The sequence below is a fragment of the Gorilla gorilla genome, chromosome 11 (assembly GCF_029281585.2).
Source record: "Gorilla gorilla gorilla isolate KB3781 chromosome 11, NHGRI_mGorGor1-v2.1_pri, whole genome shotgun sequence".
In the NCBI taxonomy this organism is placed as follows: domain Eukaryota; kingdom Metazoa; phylum Chordata; class Mammalia; order Primates; family Hominidae; genus Gorilla; species Gorilla gorilla.
Window position 1 is genome coordinate 78,415,135 of NC_073235.2, and position 20,834 is coordinate 78,435,968.

The 20,834-nt window shown below is 36.1% G+C and overlaps 1 protein-coding gene across 7 annotated transcripts in view; it reads right to left on the reverse strand.

The window, feature by feature from the left end:
* Nucleotides 1–20,834, reverse strand: part of LNPK (lunapark, ER junction formation factor) — an 80,506-nt gene that overhangs the window by 28,479 nt on the left and 31,193 nt on the right. For 5 of the 7 annotated variants that reach the window (XM_019022724.3, XM_063695009.1, XM_004032829.4 and 2 more), the window contains 3 exons: nt 20,144–20,184; nt 13,825–13,908; nt 13,691–13,742 (listed from right to left, as the gene is read on the reverse strand). In XM_019022724.3, coding sequence (XP_018878269.1) covers nt 13,691–13,742; nt 13,825–13,896 — 124 coding nt within the window. In that variant the 5' untranslated portion in view covers nt 13,897–13,908; nt 20,144–20,184. Of the gene's footprint in view, nt 1–13,690; nt 13,743–13,824; nt 13,909–16,942; nt 17,212–20,143; nt 20,185–20,834 lie in introns of those variants that run through there. The other 2 variants (XM_019022721.4, XM_019022723.3) reach the window with 2 other exon arrangements.

Genomic DNA, 20,834 nt, shown 5'->3' on the forward strand with positions numbered 1-20,834 from the left:
GAACAGCTCCAGTCTGCAGCTCCCAGCACGATCAACACAGAAGAAGGGTGATTTCTGGATTTCCAACTGAGGTACCTGGTTCATCTCACTGGGACTGGTTGGCCAGTGGGTGCAGCCCACAGAGGATGAGCTGAAGCAGGGCGGGGCACTGCCTCACCTGGGAAGTGCAAGGAGTCAGGAGATTTCCCTTTCCAAGCCAAGGGAAGCCGTCACAGACACTACCTGGAAAATCGGTACACTCCTGCCCTAATACTGTGCTTTTCCAACAGTCTGAGCAAACCACACACCAGGGGATTATATCCCGTGCCTGGTTTGGCGGATCCTACGCCCACGGAGCCTTGCTCACTGCTGGCACAGCAGTCTGAGATCGAACTGCAAGGCAGCAGCCTGGGGTGGGGGAGGGGCGTCTGCCATTGCTGAAGCTTGAGTAGGTAAACAAAGGGGCCAGGAAGCTCGAACTGGGTGGAGTCCACCTCAGCTCAACCAGGCCTGCCTGCCTCTGTAGACTCCACCTCTGGGGGCAGGGCATAGCTGAACAAAAGGCAGCAGAAACTTCTGCAGACTTAAAACGTCCCTGTCTGACAGCTCTGAAGAGAGCACTGGTTCTCCCAGCATGGAGTTTGAGCTCCGAGAACAGACAGACTGCTTCCTCAAGTGGGTCCCTGACCACTGTGTAGCCTAACTGGGAGACACCTGCCAGTAGGGGTCGACCAACACCTTATACAGCTGGGTGCCCCTCTGAGACGAAGTGTCCAGAGGAAGGATCAGGCAGCAATATTTGCTGCTCTGCAGCCTCCTCTGGTGATACCCAGGCAAACAGAGTCTGGAGTGGACCTCCAGCAAACTGCAACGGACCTGCAGCTGAGGGTCCTGACTGTTAGAAGGAAAACTAACAAACAGAAAGGAATAGCATCAACATCAACAAAAAGGACATCTACACCAAAACCCCATTTATAGGTCACCATCATCAAATACCAAAGGTAGATAAAACCACAAAGATGGGGAGAAACCAGAGCAGAAAGGCTGAAAATTCTAAAAACCAGAGCACCTCTTCTCTTCCAAAGGATCGCAGCTCCTTGCCAGCAAAGGAACAAAGCTGGATGGAGAACAACTTTGACAAGTTGAGAGAAGAAGGCTTCAGAAGGTCAGTAATAACAAACTTCTCCAAGCTAAAGGAGGATGTTCAAACCCATCGCAAGGAAGCTATAAACCTTGAAAAAAGATTAGACAAATGGCTAACTAGAATAAACAGCATAGAGAAGACCTTAAATGACCTGATGGAGCTGAAAACCATGGCACGAGAACTACGTGATGCATGCACAAGCTTCAGTAGCTGATTTGATCAAACAGAAGAAAGGGTATCAGTGATTGAAGATCAAATGAATGAAATGAAGCGAGAAGTTTAGAGAGAAAAGAGTAAAAAGAAATGAACAAAGCATCCAAGAAATATGGGACTATGTGAAAAGACCAAATCTACGTTTCATTGGTGTACCTGAAAGTGATGGGGAGGATGGAACCAAGCTGGAAAACACTCTTCAGGATATTATCCAGGAGAACTTTCCCAACCTAGCAAGGCAGGTGAACATTCAAATCCAGGAAATACAGAGAATACCACAAAGATACTCCTTGACAAGAGCAACCCCAAGACACGTAATTGTCAGATTCACCAATGTTGAAATGCAGGAAAAAATGTTAAGTGCAGCCAGAGAGAAAAGTCGAGTTGCCCACAAAGGGAAGCTCAACAGACTAACAGCAGATCTCTCAGCAGAAACTACGAGACAGAAGAGAGTGGGGGTCAATATTCAACATTCTTAAAAGAATTTTCAACCCAGAATTTCATATCCAGCCAAACTAAGCTTCATAAGTGAAGGAGAAATAATATCCTTTACAGACAAGCAAATGCTGAGAGATTTTGTCACCACCAGGCCTGCCTTACAAGAGCTCCTGAAGGAAGCACTAAACATGGAAAGGAACTAACGGTACCAGCCACTGCAAAAACATGCCAAATTGTAAAGACTATTGATGTTTGGAAGAAACTGCATCAACTAACGAGCAAAATAACCAGCTAACATCATAATGACAGGATCAAATTCACATATAACAATATTAACCTTAAATGTAAATGGGCTAAATGCCCCAATTAAAAGACACAGACTGGCAAATTGGATAAAGAGTCAAGACCCATCAGTGTGCTGTATTCAGGAAACCCATCTCACATGCAGAGACACATATAGGCTCAAAATAAAGGGATGGAGGAAGATCTACCAAGCAAATAGAAAACAAAAAAAAAGCAGGGGTTACAATTCTAGTCTGTGAGAAAACAGACTTTAAACCAACAAAGATCAAAAGAGACAAAGAAGGCCATTACATAATGGTAAAGGAGTCAATTCAACAAGAAGAGCTAACTATCCTAAATATATATGCACCCAACACAGGAGCACCCAGATTCATAAGGTAAGTCCTTAGCAACCTACAAAGAGACTTACACTCCCACACAATAATGGGAGACTTTAACACCCCACTGTCAATATTAGACAGATCAACGAGACAGAAGGTTAACAAGGATATCCAGGACTTGAACTCAGCTCTGTACCAAGCTGCCTTAATAGGGATCTACAGAACTCTCCACCCCAAATCAACAGAATATACATTCTTCTCAGCATCACATCGCACTTACTCCAAAATTGATCACATAGTTGGAAATAAAGCACTCCTCAGCAAATGTAAAAGAACAGAAATCACAACAAACTGTCTCTCAGACCACAGTGCAATCAAATTAGAACTCAGGATTAAGAATCCCACTCAAAACCACACAACTACATGGAAACTGAACAACCTGCTCCTGAATGACTACTAGGTAAATAACAAAATGAAGGCAGAAATAAAGATGTTCTTTGAAACCAATGAGAACAAAGACACAACATATCAGAATCTCTGGGACACATGTAAATCATCGTGTAGAGGGAAATTTATAGCACTAAATGCCCACAAGAGAAAGCAGGGAAGATCTAAAATCGACACGCTAACAACACAATTAAAAGAACTAGAGAAGCAAGAGCAAACACATTCAAAAGCTAGCAGAAGGCAAGAAATAACTAAGATCAGAGCAGAACTGAAGGAGATAGAGACACAAAAAAACCCTTCAAAAAATCAATGACTCCAGGAGCTGGTTTTTGAAAAGACCAGAAAAATAGACAGACCATTAGCAAGACTAATAAAGAAGAAAAGAGAGAAGAATCAAATAGACACAATAAAAAATGATAAAGGGGATATCACCACTGATCCCACAGAAATACAAACTACCATAAGAGAATACTATAGACACCTCTATGCAAATAAACTAGAAAATCTAAAAGAAATGGATAAATTCCTGGACACATACACCCTCCCAAGACTAAACCAGGAAGAAACTGAATCCCTGAATAGACTAATAACAGGCTCTGAAATTGAGGCAATAATAGCCTACCAACCAAAAAAATTACAGGACCAAATGAATTCACAGCTGAATTCTACCAGAGGTACAAAGAGAAGCTGTCACCATTCCTTCTGAAACTATTCCAAACAATACAAAAGGAGGGAATCCTCCCTAACTCATTTTATGAGGCCAGCATCAGCCTGATACCAAAGCCTGGCAGAGACACAACAAAAAGAGATAATTTTAGACCAATATCCCTGATGAACATCGATGCGAAAATCCTGAATAAAATACTGGTGAACTGAATCCAGCAGCACATCAAAAAGCTTATTCATGACGATCAAGTTGGCTTCATCCCTGGGATGCAAGGCTGGTTCAACATATGCAAATCAATAAATGTAATCCATCACACAAACAGAACCAAAGACAAAAACCACATGATTATCTCAATAGATGCAGAAAAGGCCTTCAACAAAATTCAACAGCCCTTCATGCTAAAAACTCTCAATAAACTAGGTATTGATGGGACGTGTCTCAAAATAATAAGAGCTATTTATGACAAACCTACAGCAAATATCATATCGAATGGGCAAAAACTGGAAGCATTCCCTTTGAAAACTGGCACAAGGCAGGGATGCCCTCTCTCACCACTCCTATTCAACATAGGGTTGGAAGTTCTGGCCAAGGCAATCAGGCAGTAAAAAGAAATAAAGCGTATTCAATTAGGAAAAGAGGAAGTCAAATTGTCCCTTTTTGCAGATGACATGCTTGTGTATTTAGAAAACCCCATCATCTCAGCCCAAAATCTCCCTAAGCTGTTAAGCAATTTCAGCAAAGTCTCAGGATACAAAATCAATGTGCAAAAATCACAAGCATTCCTATACACCATTAACAGACAAACAGAGAACCAAATCATGAGTGAATTCCCATTCACAATTGCTTCAAAGAGAATAAAATACCTAGGAATCCAACTTACAAGAGATGTGAATGACCTCTTCAAGGAGAACTACAAACCACTACTCAACGAAATAAAAGAGGACACAAACAAATAGAAGAACATTCCATGCTCATGGATAGGAAGAATCAATATCGTGAAAATGGACATACTGCCCAAGGTAATTTATAGATTCAATGCCATCCCCATCAAGCTACCAGTGACTTTCTTCGCAGAATTGGAGAAAACTATTTTAAAGTTCATATGGAACCAAAAAAGAGCCTGCATTGCCAAGACAATCCTAAGCAAAAAGAAAAAAGCTGGAGGCATCACACTTCCTGACTTCAAACTATACTACAAGGCTACAGTAACCAAAACAGCATGGTACTCGTACCAAAACAGATGTACAGACCAATGGAACAGAACAGAGGCCTCAGAAATAACACCACACATCTACAACCATCTGATCTTTGACAAACCTGACAAAAACAAGAAATGGGGAAAAGATTCCCTGTTTAATAAATGGTGCTGGGAAAACTGGCTAGCCATATGCAGAAAGCTGAAACTGCATCCCTTCCTTGCACCTTATACAAAAATTAATTCAAGATGTATTAAAGACTTAAATGTTAGACCTAAAACCATAAAAAACCTAGAAGAAAACCTAGGCAATACCATTCAGGACACAGGCATGGGCAAGGACTTCATGACTAAAACACTAAAAGCAATGGCAACAAAAGCCACAATAGACAAATGGGATCTAATTAAACTAAAGAGCTTCTGCACAGCAGAAGAAACTACCATCAGACTGAACACACAATCTACAGAATGGGAGAAAATTTTTGCAATCTACCCATCTGACAAAGATATCCAGAATCTACAAAGAACTTAAACAAATTTACAAGAAAAAAATCAAACAACCCTATCAAAAAGTGGGCAAACGATATGAACAGACACTTCTCAAAAGACATTTATGCAGCCAACAGACACATGAAAAAATGCTCATCATCACTGGTCATCAGAGAAATGCAAATCAAAACCACAATGATGTACCATCTCACACCAGTTAGAATGGCAATCATTAAAAAGTCAGGAAACAACAGGTGCTGGAGAGAATGTGGAGAAATAGGAACACTTTTACACTGTTGGTGGGAGTGTAAACTAGTTCAACCATTGTCAAAGACAGTGTGGCAATTCCTCAATGATGTAGAACTAGAAATACCATTTGACCCAGTCATCCCATTACTGGGTATATACACCCAAAGGATTATAAATCATGCTACTATAAAGACACATGCACATGTATGTTTACTGCGGCACTATTCACAATAGCAAAGACTTGGAACCAACCCAAATGTCCATCAATGATAAACTGGATTAAGAAAATGTGGCACATATACACCACAGAATACTATGCAGCCATAAAAAAGGATGAGTTCATGTCCTTTGTAGGGACATGGATGAAGAGGGAAACCATCATTCTGAGCAAACTATTACAAGGACCGAAAACCAAACACCGCATGTTCTCACTCATAGGTGGGAATTGAACAATGAGAACACTTGGAGACAGGGTGGGGAACATCACATACCGGGGCCTGTCGTGAGGTGTGGGGACGGGGGAGGGATGGCATTAAGAGAACTACCCAATGTAAATGATGAGTTAATGGGTGAAGCACACCAACATGTTACATGTATACATATGTAACAAACCTGCATGTTGTGCACATGTACCCTAGAGCTTAAAATATAATAAAATAAATAAAATTGAATTATAGCAAAAAAATATACTATTGCAGATCATAGTGATGCATGATGTCTTCTATTTAATAACTTTACTAAAATCCCAAGAAAACAGAGATTACTTACGCCTGCCTGATGCATTTTCCAATATACATAACATCCCTGCTACAATGGTCAATCAAGCCAGATAGACAAAATGAAACATAAAACCCTGATATGGCTTGGCTCTGTGTCCCCACCCAAATCTCATGTTGAATTATAATTCCCAATGTTTGGGGAGGGACCTGGTGGGAGGTGATTGGATCATGGGGATGGATTTCCTCCTGGCTGTTCTCCTGATAGCGAGTGAGTTCTCATGAGACCTGTTTGTTTAGAAGTGTGTATGTAGCACTTCCCCTTTTGTGCTGTCTCTCCTACTCCTCCATGTAGGACATACTTGCTTCCCCTTCACCCTTCCGCCATGATTGTAGGTTTCCTGAGGCCTCCCAGCCATGCTGCCTGTACAACCTGCAGGACTGTGAGTCAGTTAAGCCTCTTTTCTTCATTAAAAAAAAAATATATTTCACGTCTTCTGGGCGATTTGCAGTAACACACAAACATGCTATCTTTTCTCTCATACGGTAAGCTCACCCGCACTCAGGAAATGCTTGCCCCTCCAGTTACCCATTTCTCTACTCCTTTTACTCAAGAGTTGTCTCTTCTCATTGTATGTAACTTTTCTACTCCCATCCTTTCTAACCAGGCTTTTGCTCCCATCCTTTCACTAACTTTTCAAGGTCACCAAGGGCCTCTTTATCGCTACAATCAGTGGTCAATTCTCGACCCTCAACTTACTTAGCAGCAGTATTTGTCACAGATGATCACAACCTTGAAACACTCTCTTCACTTAGTGTCCAGGCTCCATACTCTCCTGGGTTACCCATGTCACTGGCCACTTCTTCTCAGTCTCTGTTCCTGGTTCTTCTTCCTTATCCTAACATCTTAATGCAAGAGTATGCTAAAGCATGACCCTTGGTCCTCTCATCTTCTTCCTCTGTAGTAACTTCCTTGGTAGCCTCATCCAGTCTCACTGTTTTAATGCCATCCACATACTAATGACACCCAAACTTGTATCTCCAGCCCAGATAATTCCTGTTTGCCAGACACGTATTTGACTGCTTTCTTGAAATCTCTAGTTGGATGTCTAATAGGTATCTCAAACAAAACATGTCCAAAATCAACCCTGTTCTTCACCACTCCATCTCAGACCCCCTCCAAAAAGGCACTTTCCACCATCTCAGTAAATGGCAACTCCATCTTTCCAGTTACTCAGGCCAAAATCTTTAAGGTCATCCTTGACTCCTCCTTCTTTGACTCCATATCCAATGCATCAATAAATCTTTTGGGTTCTATTTTAAAAATATATACAGAATCTGACTATTTCATAAACCACCTTAAGCTGGGGTGAAGAGAAAGAAGAAATTCAGTTTTAAAAAATATAAAAAATTAGTTTGTTTTTGAGACAGAGTCTTGCTCTGTTGCCCAGGATGAAGTGCAGTGGCACAATCTCGGTTCACTGCAAACTCCACCTCCCGGGTTCAAGTGATTCTCCTGCCTCAGCCTCCCGAGGAGCGAGATTACAGGTACCCACCACCATGCTTGGCTAATTTTTGTATTTTTAGTAGAGATGGGGTTTCACCACGTTGACCAGGCTGGTCTTGAACTCCTGACCTCAAGTCATCCGCCCGCTCCCAAAGTGCTGGGATTACAGGCGTGAGCCACCATGCCTGGCCTAGTTAATTATTTTTTAAAACCACCTCCAATATTACTATCCAAGGTCTAAACCAAGCTTGTCCAACCCATAGCCCACAGGCTACTTGTGGCCCAGGATGGCTTTGAATGTAACCAAACACAAATTTGTAAATTTTCTTAAAACATTATGAGATTTTTTTTTTTTTTTAGCATCAGCTATCATTAGTGTTAGTGTATTTTATATGTAGCTCAAGACAATTCTTCCAGTGTAGCCTAGGGATTGGATATCCCTGGTCTAAGCCATCATCAAATGCTTTCCTACATTACTGAAGTAGCTTCCTAATTAATCTTCCTGCTTTCACTTTTGCTCCCTCTGCAGCCTCTTCTCAATACAGTAGACTTCCTTTTAAGACATCATTGAGACCATGTCAATACTCTGCTCAAAACAAAACAAAATTTCTTAGAAGAAAAAAAAAAACCTAATTGAGAACTGAAGGCCCTACATGAGATGCTCCCTTGTTACTTTTCTCACTGCCACACTTCCTACTCTCCCCCTTGCTCAGTCTAGTCCAGTCATACAGGCCTCCCTGCTATTCTACAGACATGCTCTTCACGCAGGGTCTTTGCACTTACTGATTCCTCTATCTGGAATGTGCTTCCCTCAGGTGTATCTAAATGGCTCATACTCTCATTTCTTTCATCAAATGTCACCTTATCAATGAGGTGTTCCCTGACAATCCTGTTTTAAATGTCAACCTGCCCTCACTCAAGGTACTCCCTATTCATCATCCTTTCTTTATTTTCTCCTAACAGTAATTTACTGTCTATCTATCTCCTCACTCCCCACAAAGGGAGAGAAAGGTTTTTACCTGTTTTGTTCACTACTGTATCACCAGGGCCTAAAATGTACCTGGCAGATAGCACTCAGTAAACATTTACTGAAAAAAAAAAAAAAAGAATAAATCAGACAGTAGTGCATAAAAATGAAATTTAGTTCTGTATACCAATTAAAACCTTAAAGACAAGTTTAATTTTCACCAGTTCCAAATATCTAGATTTCTTTAGAAATCTATAGAAATTATTAAGGAATTTACACTGTGGCAAATTCTATTTTTCACTTACATCCAAACTATTACATTTTAATCTACTAAAGACATTCAATCTTTCCATCTCCCAGTCTATAATTTCTACAGAACTAGAATACAGCATCTAAGCAGAAAATAATTCCATTTAATGTGTATATATACATATGTTTACTTTTATGTTTGGTTATTCATATCAAGTGATGGCCCTGATTTTCTAAGATTAAGCACCCATAGATAAAAATTCCTTATAGAAAAGAGTTGGGGCAAAACTGTCAAAGTCATCAAAAACAAGGAAAGCCTGAGAAACTGTCAGAGCCAAAAGAAGCCTAAGAAGACAAGACAACAGAATGTAATGTTGTATCTGGATGGGATCCTAGAACTAAAAAGACATCAGATAAAAACTAAGGAAATATGAATAAACTATGGACTTTAGTTAACAATAAAGCATCAAACTGTTAACAAATGTACCACATGTTAATATAAGAGAAACTCAGCACAGGAGTAGGTGGGAATTTTATATTATCTTTGCTATTTTTGTATACATCTAAAATTATCCTAAAAAATAAAGTCTATTGGGGTGAGAGTGTAGAGACTAGGTTAGTTGAGGGTAATTATCTGGTAAACATGATACTCCCTTTAGTGTTAAACCTCAACAAATCAAAAAATACTATCCTCAAAGTGTATAATCAATAATATTCATCATGAACAACTTAACAAAAAATAAAAAGAAAGATGCCCAGTACACATGAATCAAAGTTCTGGTTCAGCAATCATGCAGAAGAGTTACTAAGATAAGGATATCACAATCAGATTCATTTTGGAAAGATCTTTTCAAGGGCACATAGGTACATACATATATCTTTTAGTATTTGTTTTCCACTTTCTATTGTTAAAGTTTAGAAACACGCTAAACTCTAAAAACAATAAGAAAGAAAACGAGAAAACAGCGGTTCAGCAAAAAAATAAAGACCTGACTTCAAATTCACGGAAATATGGAAATTAAAGTTAATGACTAAGTCACCTACAGAAATGATAGGAACTAAGAGATATTCAACATGAGTAAATTAAACACAAAACTAAAGTATAATTCTCAAAAAGTAGAATAAAGCTGGGATATAATTTAGAATTTTTTTAAAGTTAAGAAAAAATTCCAAACAGCAATTAATTACTACATACTTGGAAGAACAAAGAACACTACAATAGTGTACCCCAGAAGAAGTATTTTTTAAAATAAAAAAATTAGGTCATAAGCTTAAGGTCAAAAACCATGTTACATTTACTTCTTTATTCCCATATTGTCTGCACATAACAGTTATTCAATATTATAGCTAAACGTTAATTCTTCCTAAAAGAATATCCAAAAGCAATGTCACAGGAATCCAAAGCATGCATTATAGAAAAATGATGGCTAGAGAGATCAGCAATCAGTTTTCTATAATTTCAATAAGACATCAGAAGGAAAAAAATTATTTGGGTTTCAAACGTTACTAAGAAAAGATAAATTTAGATTTTTTAAATAATTATGTTGCCTAAATATCAATAAATACTTAAGAATGTTAGTAAAGGGGATCATAATTTTGTTCTTTAATAAGACAGAACATACATTAGTAAAAAGTAATAGCAAACAGCTTTCTACAAAATATCACATTCTAAAAATACATTCACTAAGGTCATTTTTAACGTATTTTTGGGAAAAGATTACTATAGTCAAACTAATTAACAAATCCAAAAACTCAGTTACCTTTATGTGTGTGTCTGTGCATGTGTGTGTGTGTGTGTGTGTGAACACAAGATCTACTTTCTTAGCAAATTTCAAGTATACAACACAATATTAGTATTGTCACCATGCTGTACTTAAATCTCCTGAAGTTATTCACCTAAATAACTGAAATTTTGTATCCTTTGACTAACATTTCCCCATTTCTCCCATCCCTGCTCTCCACCCCTAGAAATAATATTTCTATTCTCTGCTTCTAAGAGTTTAACTAAAAAATATTCTTGGCTGAGCATGGTGGCTCACGTCTGTAATCCCAACACTTTGGGAGGCCGAGGTGGGCAGATCACTTGAGGTCAGGAGTTCAAGACCAGTTGAGCCAACATGGTGAAACCCCATCTCTACTAAAAATACAAACATTAGCTAGGTGTGGTGACACATGCTTGTAATCCCAGCTACTTGGGAGGCTGAGGCGGGAGGACCACTTGAACCTGGGAAGCCAAGGTTGCAGTGAACTGAGATTGTGCCACTGCACTCCAGCCTGGGGGACAGAGCGAAACTTTGTCTCTTGATTGATAGATTAGATAGATAGATAGATAGATAGATAGATAGATAGATAGATAGGTAGACAGATAGATAGGTAGACAGACATAGATATTCTTGAAAAATTAGTACCAGTTATACAAAATGCTTTAGAAATTATAGAAATCTGCTTTATAGGCCAAAAAATGTTTTTGTATTTACTAGAAAGTATATATATTGCAGAAAATTTTAAACTGGTTATGAAAGTAGGAGTTTCATTACAAGTATATATCCCTAATTCATTTTAATCATATGTGAACTTTTACTTTTTGCAAAAGTGAAGGCTTCAAAATAAAAAAAAAATAGGTTAATATTTCTATGAACCAAAATCCTAATTATGGAAAATGTAGAGGTAGAGGGAATTCTTCCCATATAGCCCTGCCAATCAGAAAACTTAAACCTATTATGACTTCTTTAATATCCATGATCTTTGTGAATACTTATAAAAATATTTCCTTTCAAAGGTCTAAATGTCATCCTACCTTTACAAAGCAGGTTATAATTCTGGGGGGTTGCAAAAATTGAAGTTAAATTTTTAAAAGTAACATATTCTATATTGCAATAAAACCCTTACAAACTATATTATTAAAGAAAGGTGCTGGGAAAACTGGCTAGCCATATGTAGAAAGCTGAAACTGGATCCCTTCCTTACACCTTATACAAAAATCAATTCAAGATGGATTAAAGACTTAAACGTTAGACCTAAAACCATAAAAACCCTAGAAGAAAACCTAGGCATTACCATTCAGGACATAGGCATGGGCAAGGACTTCATGTCTAAAACACCAAAAGCAATGGCAACAAAAGCCAAAATTGACAAATGGGATCTAAACTAAAGAGCTTCTGCACAGCAAAAGAAACTACCATCAGAGTGAACAGGCAACCTACAAAATGGGAGAAAATTTTCGCAACCTACTCATCTGACAAAGGGCTAATATCCAGAATCTACAATGAACTCAAACAAATTTACAAGAAAAAAACAAACAACCCTATCAAAAAGTGGGCGAAGGACATGAACAGACACTTCTCAAAAGAAGACATTTATGCAGCCAAAAAACACATGAAAAAATGCTCACCATCACTGGCCATCAGAGAAATGCAAATCAAAACCACAATGAGATACCATCTCACACCAGTTAGAATGGCAATCATTAAAAAATCAGGAAACAATAGGTGCTAGAGAGGATGTGGAGAAATAGGAACACTTTTACACTGTTGGTGGGACTGTAAACTAGTTCAACCATTGTGGAAGTCAGTGTGGAGATTCCTCAGGGATCTAGAACTAGAAATACCATTTGACCCAGCCATCCCATTACTGGGTATATACTCAAAGGACTATAAATCATGCTGCTATAAAGACACATGCACACGTATGTTTATTGCGGCATTATTCACAATAGCAAAGACTTGGAACCAACCCAAATGTCCAACAATGATAGACTGGATTAAGAAAATGTGGCACATATACAACATGGAATACTATGCAGCCATAAAAAAGGATGAGTTCATGTCCTTTGTAGGGACATGGATGAAATTGGAAATCATCATTCTCAGTAAACTATCACAAGAACAAAAAACCAAACACCGCATATTCTCACTCATAGATGGGAATTGAACAATGAGAACACATGGATACAGGAAGGGGAACATCACACTCTGGGGACTGTTGGGGGGTGGTGGTGGGGGGAGGGATAGCATTGGGAGATATACCTAATGCTAGATGACAAGCTAGTGGGTGCAGTGCACCAACATGGCACATGTATACATATGTAACTAACCTGCACATTGTGTACATGTACCCTAAAACTTAAAGTATAATAATAAATAAATTAATTAATTAAAAAAAGAGAAAAGAACAAAGACAAAAGTCATTGCAAACTCAGAATATCTTTTCCCATGCCAGTCTTGGGAATATTTTATGTAACCACTTAATATAATGACGGTTAAAATTTTATATAACATTTAATGATGTAATAGTAATGACTTCATTAATAATATGGTAATACAACCTCAAAAATAGTTAACATTACACAGTGATAATTCAATTTTCATTTTTCTTATTTCTAAATTATTTTATTCTAAAGTGTTATTTTAGAAAAAACTTAAAATTTCACAGAAATCATAACATTTTTCAAAAATAAAACATAAAAATGTAAGGATTTTCATAATAACAGATATTCCAAGAGACTATTATTTGAAAGTGGGAAATATTTACAAAATATTGATGAAATTACTTAAATTTTAAAAGATTAAAACCAATGATATATTTAATCTCAATACATATTTGACATCCTAACTTAACATATTCCCATAAAATCAAAATGAAATAAAATTATTGCCATCCACCCTAAGTCATATCCCAAATTACCAAATATAAATTTACACAGAAGCATTCTACATAAGTTTTTGCACACCTCCAACACACTTTTGAACTCACTTGGGTAATTATGGATCTTTCCAACAGCAGCAGCAGTTTCTACTAAGTTATTTACCTTGTCCAGGTCTTGCAGTTACAGCTGCTCCAGCAGATGGCGGCTCACACTCCTGTCAATTATAATAATGTTATTACAGTGACCTATTACAATGTGTAATTTATAATAAAATAGTAGTGATATCACAGTCTTACCTTTGCTTTCTTTGAGTCCGGATCAAACCTTTCAAGAATTAATTTAGCCGTCTTGTAAGTTTCTTTTTCCATGACTTCTTCAAGCTATGAACAAAAATTTCCATAAATTGTCACACTTCAAAACACACACTACTTATTTGTATAAGTCCTATTCAAAAAGGTTTAAATACCCTTAATATATCCAAATAGAATGAAAGACTTCCTACATTCGAATAATTAAAATCCAGATTTTAAAATGGCTTCTAACCTCTAATATGTTACTTGTACTTAACAGCTTTACTGCAAGGAAATACCAAATATTGCTAATTGTTTACATATAATGAGGAGAATAATTACATGCACCAACTTCAATAATGGAATGTGCAAAAATCTATCAGCCATCATTATTGGAAGTTATTAGACATGACAAGCAAATGACAGGCAATTCCTCAGATTTATTTCCTCATAGCACTTAATGCTATTAATTTAAAGAAGGTCGTTAGCCAAGAGCTTTACAAAATAAAATCTCTGTGCCAATTAACTGCTGTCAGCATCGATTTTAGATTATTTATTAGCAGAAGCAATTAGCTTGCTGCAAATGCAGTGAAAACTCACTAACTGGGAGAACAGCCATGGAATTTGCTCAAATGATTTTAAAAGATAACCCTCACCTCTTTTTACTTAGACTCAAACAACTTTAGAGGAAAAAACTGAGCACAGAATTTAAGTAAAAATTTTACTGAGTTCTATGTTCACATTAGGGACTATAATTAAATCACTTCATTATTGTAGCGTTTTGTTTACCATGCACTCAAGTCACTTTATAACTTAATACATGGGTTTAACTTAAAATATAATCACTAGTAAAGTATCACTAGCAGTTACGGCTAGTTCAACATCAGAAAAAGTTGAACTTTAGTACAAGACAGTCATAGTAATGACAAATTACCTAATGTGTAGGATAAAGTGCTTTTGCAAAAATTGGAAAAGAACCTTTTCTTTCTCAGTGACCACTGATAACCACTTAGATTCATTAAATGTCATATTCATTCCAAAGGACATTTATTTTAAAATGCAACCCAAAGCACATTTACTGAGTTAAAAATATGCTGCCACAATAGCAGTTAACAGATTCCTCATTAAACACTCAATTCAACATTTAAGAGGTAGGTACTTAGATGAATGATTTATTAGCCTTGCCTTGGTTTAATGAAACTAAAATATTTTCCTATTTCAAAATTATTATAAATTCTCAAAATAAACAAGTTGACTTTTCTGATGTAAAGGAGATGTTTATAGTACCACTTTAGAGTTAGAAAAAAAAAAACTAGGAACAGAGGTAGAAAGAGGGCATAATAAAATACATCCCCAAATCAACATAATCTACATGGAATACCAAAGAAGCAAATCCCTGATCTCTACACATTAGACTTTTGATTTTTTAGCAGTGTTGTGCAGTAAAACTTTATGTAATGATGAAAATGGTCTATGTCAGCATAATAGTAGCCACTAAGCCCTATGTGATAAATGAGCACTTAAAATGTTGCTTGTGCAACTGGGGAACTGAATTTGTACTTTTGTTTTGTTTCGTTTTGTTTTGTTTTAGATGGAGTCTCACTCTGTCACCCAGGTTGGAGTTAGTGGTTTCGGCTCACTGCAGCCTCCACCTCCCAGGTTCAAGCGATTCTCTGCCTCAGGCTCCCAAGTAGCTAGGATTACAGATGCGCGCCACCACACCTGGCTAGTTTTTGTATTTTTAGCAGAGACGAGGTTTCGCCATGTTGGCCAGGCTGGTCTCGAACTCTTGGCCTCAAGTGATCCACCTACGTCAGCCTCCCAAAGTGCTGGGATTACAGGTGTGAGCCACTGCGCCCAGCTGTAGTTTTATTTCATTTTAAATAATGTAAATGTAAACAGTCATACTGATTTGGACAGATAACTCTAGACTAAAACTACTACTAGGTTTAAAAAGATTAAACTGTGATCTTTAAAACAACACACAAAACTCCAAACCAAAATGCTACTTTATCGAATGATTGCATTCCTGGTAGATTATTCAGCAAGTATTCAAGTGTATCTATGTTTTTATTTATCTTAAATAAAATCAGTTTTTAAGTACTAAAAGATACAAATCTATTTCCCATTTTTTGCATTTACTTCTAACAAAATATTTTCATATAATAGCTTAATTAACACACATCCATACAACATTTAAGTAATAATATGTTTTAAATACACTGTTCAGTGGAAAGAACATGAATTTGAAACTTCAAAGTGAGAAAAGATCTGGGTTCAACGCACATTTCTATTCTTAGAAGATTGTTAGCACTTTGTCAGCCTCAGTTTCTCCTCGGCATAGATATTTTAATACTTTCTTCATAGCACTAATGTGCAATTTAAAAAAATATAATGTAGGAGAAAGAGTCCACAACAGTGCCTAAAATATTAACATAATTTTCAGAGACTTCTCAATTACTCAGAATGGGCCTGAAACAAACTATTTCCAAAAACTCAACATATTAACCTCAAGATTCAGGAACAAGAAACTAGAATTCTTGACAATTCTCTCAATCAAGCTTGTCCAACCCTTAGCCACCAGCCACATGTGGCCCAAGACAGCTTTGAATGCAGCCCAAAACAAATTCGTAAACTTTAAAACATTATAACATTTTTTTGCAATTTTTTATTTTTGAGCTCATCAGCTATCGTTAGTGTTAAAGAATGAATCATTTTTCTGTAATACGGTTGTACTAAAGGTTTTAGGGGCTTTTTTATTTTAAAAGATAGAATAATAAATACATGATTCTATTAAGAGTCAACATTGTGATGAGATTGTATATTTCTATAACATGTAAAAATTATTTCTACTTGATACAGCCATTACCTCATAGAAAACATTAAAAGGGCACACTAGCACAAAATAAATGTGAAAAAAACTTTTTAAGTTTTGAAAGACAATTCTACAAATATTTAATACTAAAATTATCATTCTTGAAACAGAATTTTAAAACACACAAAGCATTAATTTCCCTAACCAATATTTACTCATGAAAAATATTCCAGATGTAAGAAAACTTTCTTTCATTTCTTTCATTTTGCATTAACTTTGCCATTCAGAGTATTAGGGAGCATGTTATACCATATAAACTCATCCTTTTATCATGCTGAAAATACTGTCTGGTATCCCTGATTTGGGGTTTGCTGTTGAAATTGATGATGCTTTTACTAATTCAGATGTTATATCATTTTCTTTCGTATAAGAGTATTCCACAATAATAGTCACATCTTTCTTCTTTGCATTTCTTCTGTTATTGTGTAGCCTAAGGTGAATATGCAAACACTGGGAAAAGCCAGAAAATATTACTGGGTAATACAAAAATATAACATTTTAAGCCGCTATAAGGTTAAGAACTCTATAGAGAATAAAAGCTAAAATTGCCAATTTAAGGACTTCTTTTGCTTCCAAAACTTATTTCATGGAATATCATGCACAGGATTTGTACAAAGTATACTTTATACATTTATATAAATTATAGTAGGTATATAAACATTTTTATTTGCAAGAATGACTCACCGTTAATAAGAGAGTGCCATAAATGCCCACAAAACTGATTAGATTGTACCACTTCTCTATGATTCTGTACTGTTCCCAGAAATGTCAACATTAACCTGTAACTCAGCATGTCAGAATTTCTTGCTCTTGCCTTCAGCTGACATTAGTGAATTCCTTTGAACTAGTAACATCTGTAGTTGATTGTTAAGCTTTAATTCTCAGGGAACTATAACACTTTTCCTCATGTTCCCAATTTCTCAAGTGATTTTTCTCAAGATTCAGAAAAACACAGATTTCCCAAGGAATGCTGGAAATTACCACATAGGACTAATATTCTGAAAAAGCACAAAATTTTCATGAAGCCATTTAAAGAGGTAATCTTGACTCATGTATTTTGATAGAGCTTGATTTTTGAACTGTTTTGAAGGAATGCTCATGGATGCAGAGGGATTATCTGCTTGCACAGATTACTCAGTGATTATTAAAAACTCAAGTTTTGTTAAAGGGCCACAAAATACGTGAATGGTAAAATGCACACAGATCTAGACTTGGGAATTTTTTAGATAACTAAAGATTACTTCCTAACTTTATAATCATAATACTTACATTAAGCTCTTAAAATATTGTTGATGCTCTTTCCTAATTTAACTTTTTAATCAATTGATAATTCATATCTGTCATTACAAATTACAATTTTACAAATTTCAAATTACATTACAAATCTATTCAGATTAAAGGGATGCATCCCCAAGGAAACCACTTTTAATAAAATATCAAGTAGTGACCAGCACGGCCAACATAGTGAAGCCCCGCCTCTACTAAAAATACAAAATTAGCCAGGTGTGGCGGTGCATGCCTGTAATACCAGCTACTTGGGAGGCTGAGGCAGGAGAATCACTTGAACCTGGGAGGCAGAGGTCGCAGTGAGCCGAGATTGCACCACTGCACTCCTGCCTGGGCAACAAGAGCAAAATTCCATCTCAAAAAAAGAAAAAAAAAAAACCAAAGTGTAAAACCACTCAAACAAAGCAGCTCTGTTAAAGGCTTGAACAGTCAAGATCACAAACTAGTTCGAGTAGCAAACAGTATTATAACCAACAATAATCAAGTAAATGCAAATTGTGTTTAATTAATAAAGTGAATTAGAGCCAACATTTTTCTTTAGTCAAACTGCAAGAGAAATGCCATATTGAATTATTAATACTGATGCCTAATGAACCATTTAAACATGCAGAGCTATTGAACTCAACTTTTTCAACTGTTGTCAGACTTAAAAACATCTTTTATGTTGCGATTCCTTTAAAGGCTATTTAAAAAGTAGTAAATAGCTTGACTTATCCTTTCACACAATTTTCCAAGTCAGCTCTGTTACTCTGTTGAGAGATTTTCCCAAATCATATGTTCTTCAAGATCCTGTTTTCTGGCCATATGATGCCAGTGACATTGGGCTGCTTCTCATCACTTAGGACTTTTTTCTTTTCTGCTTTCCTTTGTCTTCCTCTTTATCTTTTCTACTTTAACTAATATTTCTCCATTTTGGTATAAGCAGGACTTGTCTCTGATCACCAGTACCAGCTCTTCTTTTTATCTCATCAGCAAGTCAAACCAATCATATCACAACTTCTAAATCACTGACACCATCAGTATTTCCTCACTTTGAATTTCTGGCTGTTCCATAATGTGCAGAATAGCAGAAACATAAGAAGAAGATATTTCTGTGTTTGGCAATTTAGAACCACCAAAATTGCCAATGCAATTTTGATAAATACCTCACAGGACACCCAATAAGGAGCAAACAAATAAAGCTAAGGAATCCTTTCAAAATTAAAGTTCTCTTACTTTTCAGGTACTTAAAGCCCTTAAAACCAGTATCTATTGTCATCAATTCACAGAATAATTTTTAACATTAGTCTTAACCTTCACGATATTGGTTTCTTAATTATTACTTGTTACATACTAGACTAAAATATATTGAATTGATCATTTGCACCTGATTAAATTTTATTAAATACATTTCTATACAACATAATACTATCAGCAGTTATCATTTTCACACTTCAAAAATAATCATTAAAAAATTAGTAGCTCTATGTCAAACACCAACTTCAATTCACTTATTACAGACTACTATATATCAATATCTAGAGTGCCTTCTGTCTTACTCTTGGTCCTCTTTCCAACACATCTGAAGGGATGCATCAACTAGCCCCACAATAGATATCCATGTGATCAGAGTTACTGATAGAAAGTGGAAAACTCTGAAGAAAACAATTATCTCTCTCTCTCCCATCTCTTCTTCAGTATTTTCATGTTGAATCGCTCTCTTACAACCGATCTTCTTGATTCCCTCTCTTTCTTGGTGTCAAGAAAACCTGAGAACTGACACGTGGAGATATTTTGTCCTTTTTTATTTAGCTCTAATAAACAATCTGGTACCCACATTTTTACCCTCTCTGCCTCATTTAGGCCTCCAATATGACTCATTTACTTACTTCTCAGCTTCCAACTGATACAGATTCTCAGAATCTCAAAAGTCCTTCTAAACTACTTTTTCCTGTCAATCATTATTAACTAGCAAAAATATTCACAATTTCACTTCATCATTAAAATGCTATCTAAAAGCATATTATTAACCAGCAAAAATATTCACAATTTCACTTCATCGTTAAAATGCTATCTAAAAGCATATTTCTTCCTTGGAGAGTTATTAACTTCCAACACATAAACATTAATTATTCAGTTCTTATTAGTTTAATATAAATTAATTTTAAATAAAAGTTAACTTACTATTTTTTTCCTCTGGGATTTTAAATCATCCAATGCTTCATCTAGAAAGCAAGATTTAAATCAAAGATTAAGATATTTAGATATAAGAAAAAATCATGCCAAATGACACACGGTAGCAAACACAAGAAAACTTTCTTACTTTAGGATTTTTCAAAATTTAACTGATGTGTAGAGACAAAAATTATCTCAATCTTCACCCACATATAGTTCATATTTTTGCCTGTATTATATATTATAGGCCATTGAGGTGAAAAATTGACTTTACATAGTATAAAGCACCTTTCTAAATTGAAATATATACAAATACTTTTTAATGTGTTCAGAAACATTACTTTCTACTATTTCTTTTTCCTTTCAACACCTCACCCACATTAATTTACAAAATTAGTATCAAATCTCTTTTTATACACTGGTAATAAAAATGTTCCCTTTGTTTATAAGGAAATAAATACATATTTTACTTAGTCAAGCCTGAAGATATTAAGCACGACTTTTTAAAAAACCTAGAAAATCTACCTTATTGCATCTGAGAAGGGACATGGAAAAAAATACTAATAACTTTTCAAAATTAAACATTTCTAAGATTTGCCCGCTTATATAGGTTGGCATGGTGGAACAGAAAGAATCACCTCAGAGGATATCTTTTATGAATGTCAATGTTTGATTTACAAATTATTTAAGTTTCTAGTTT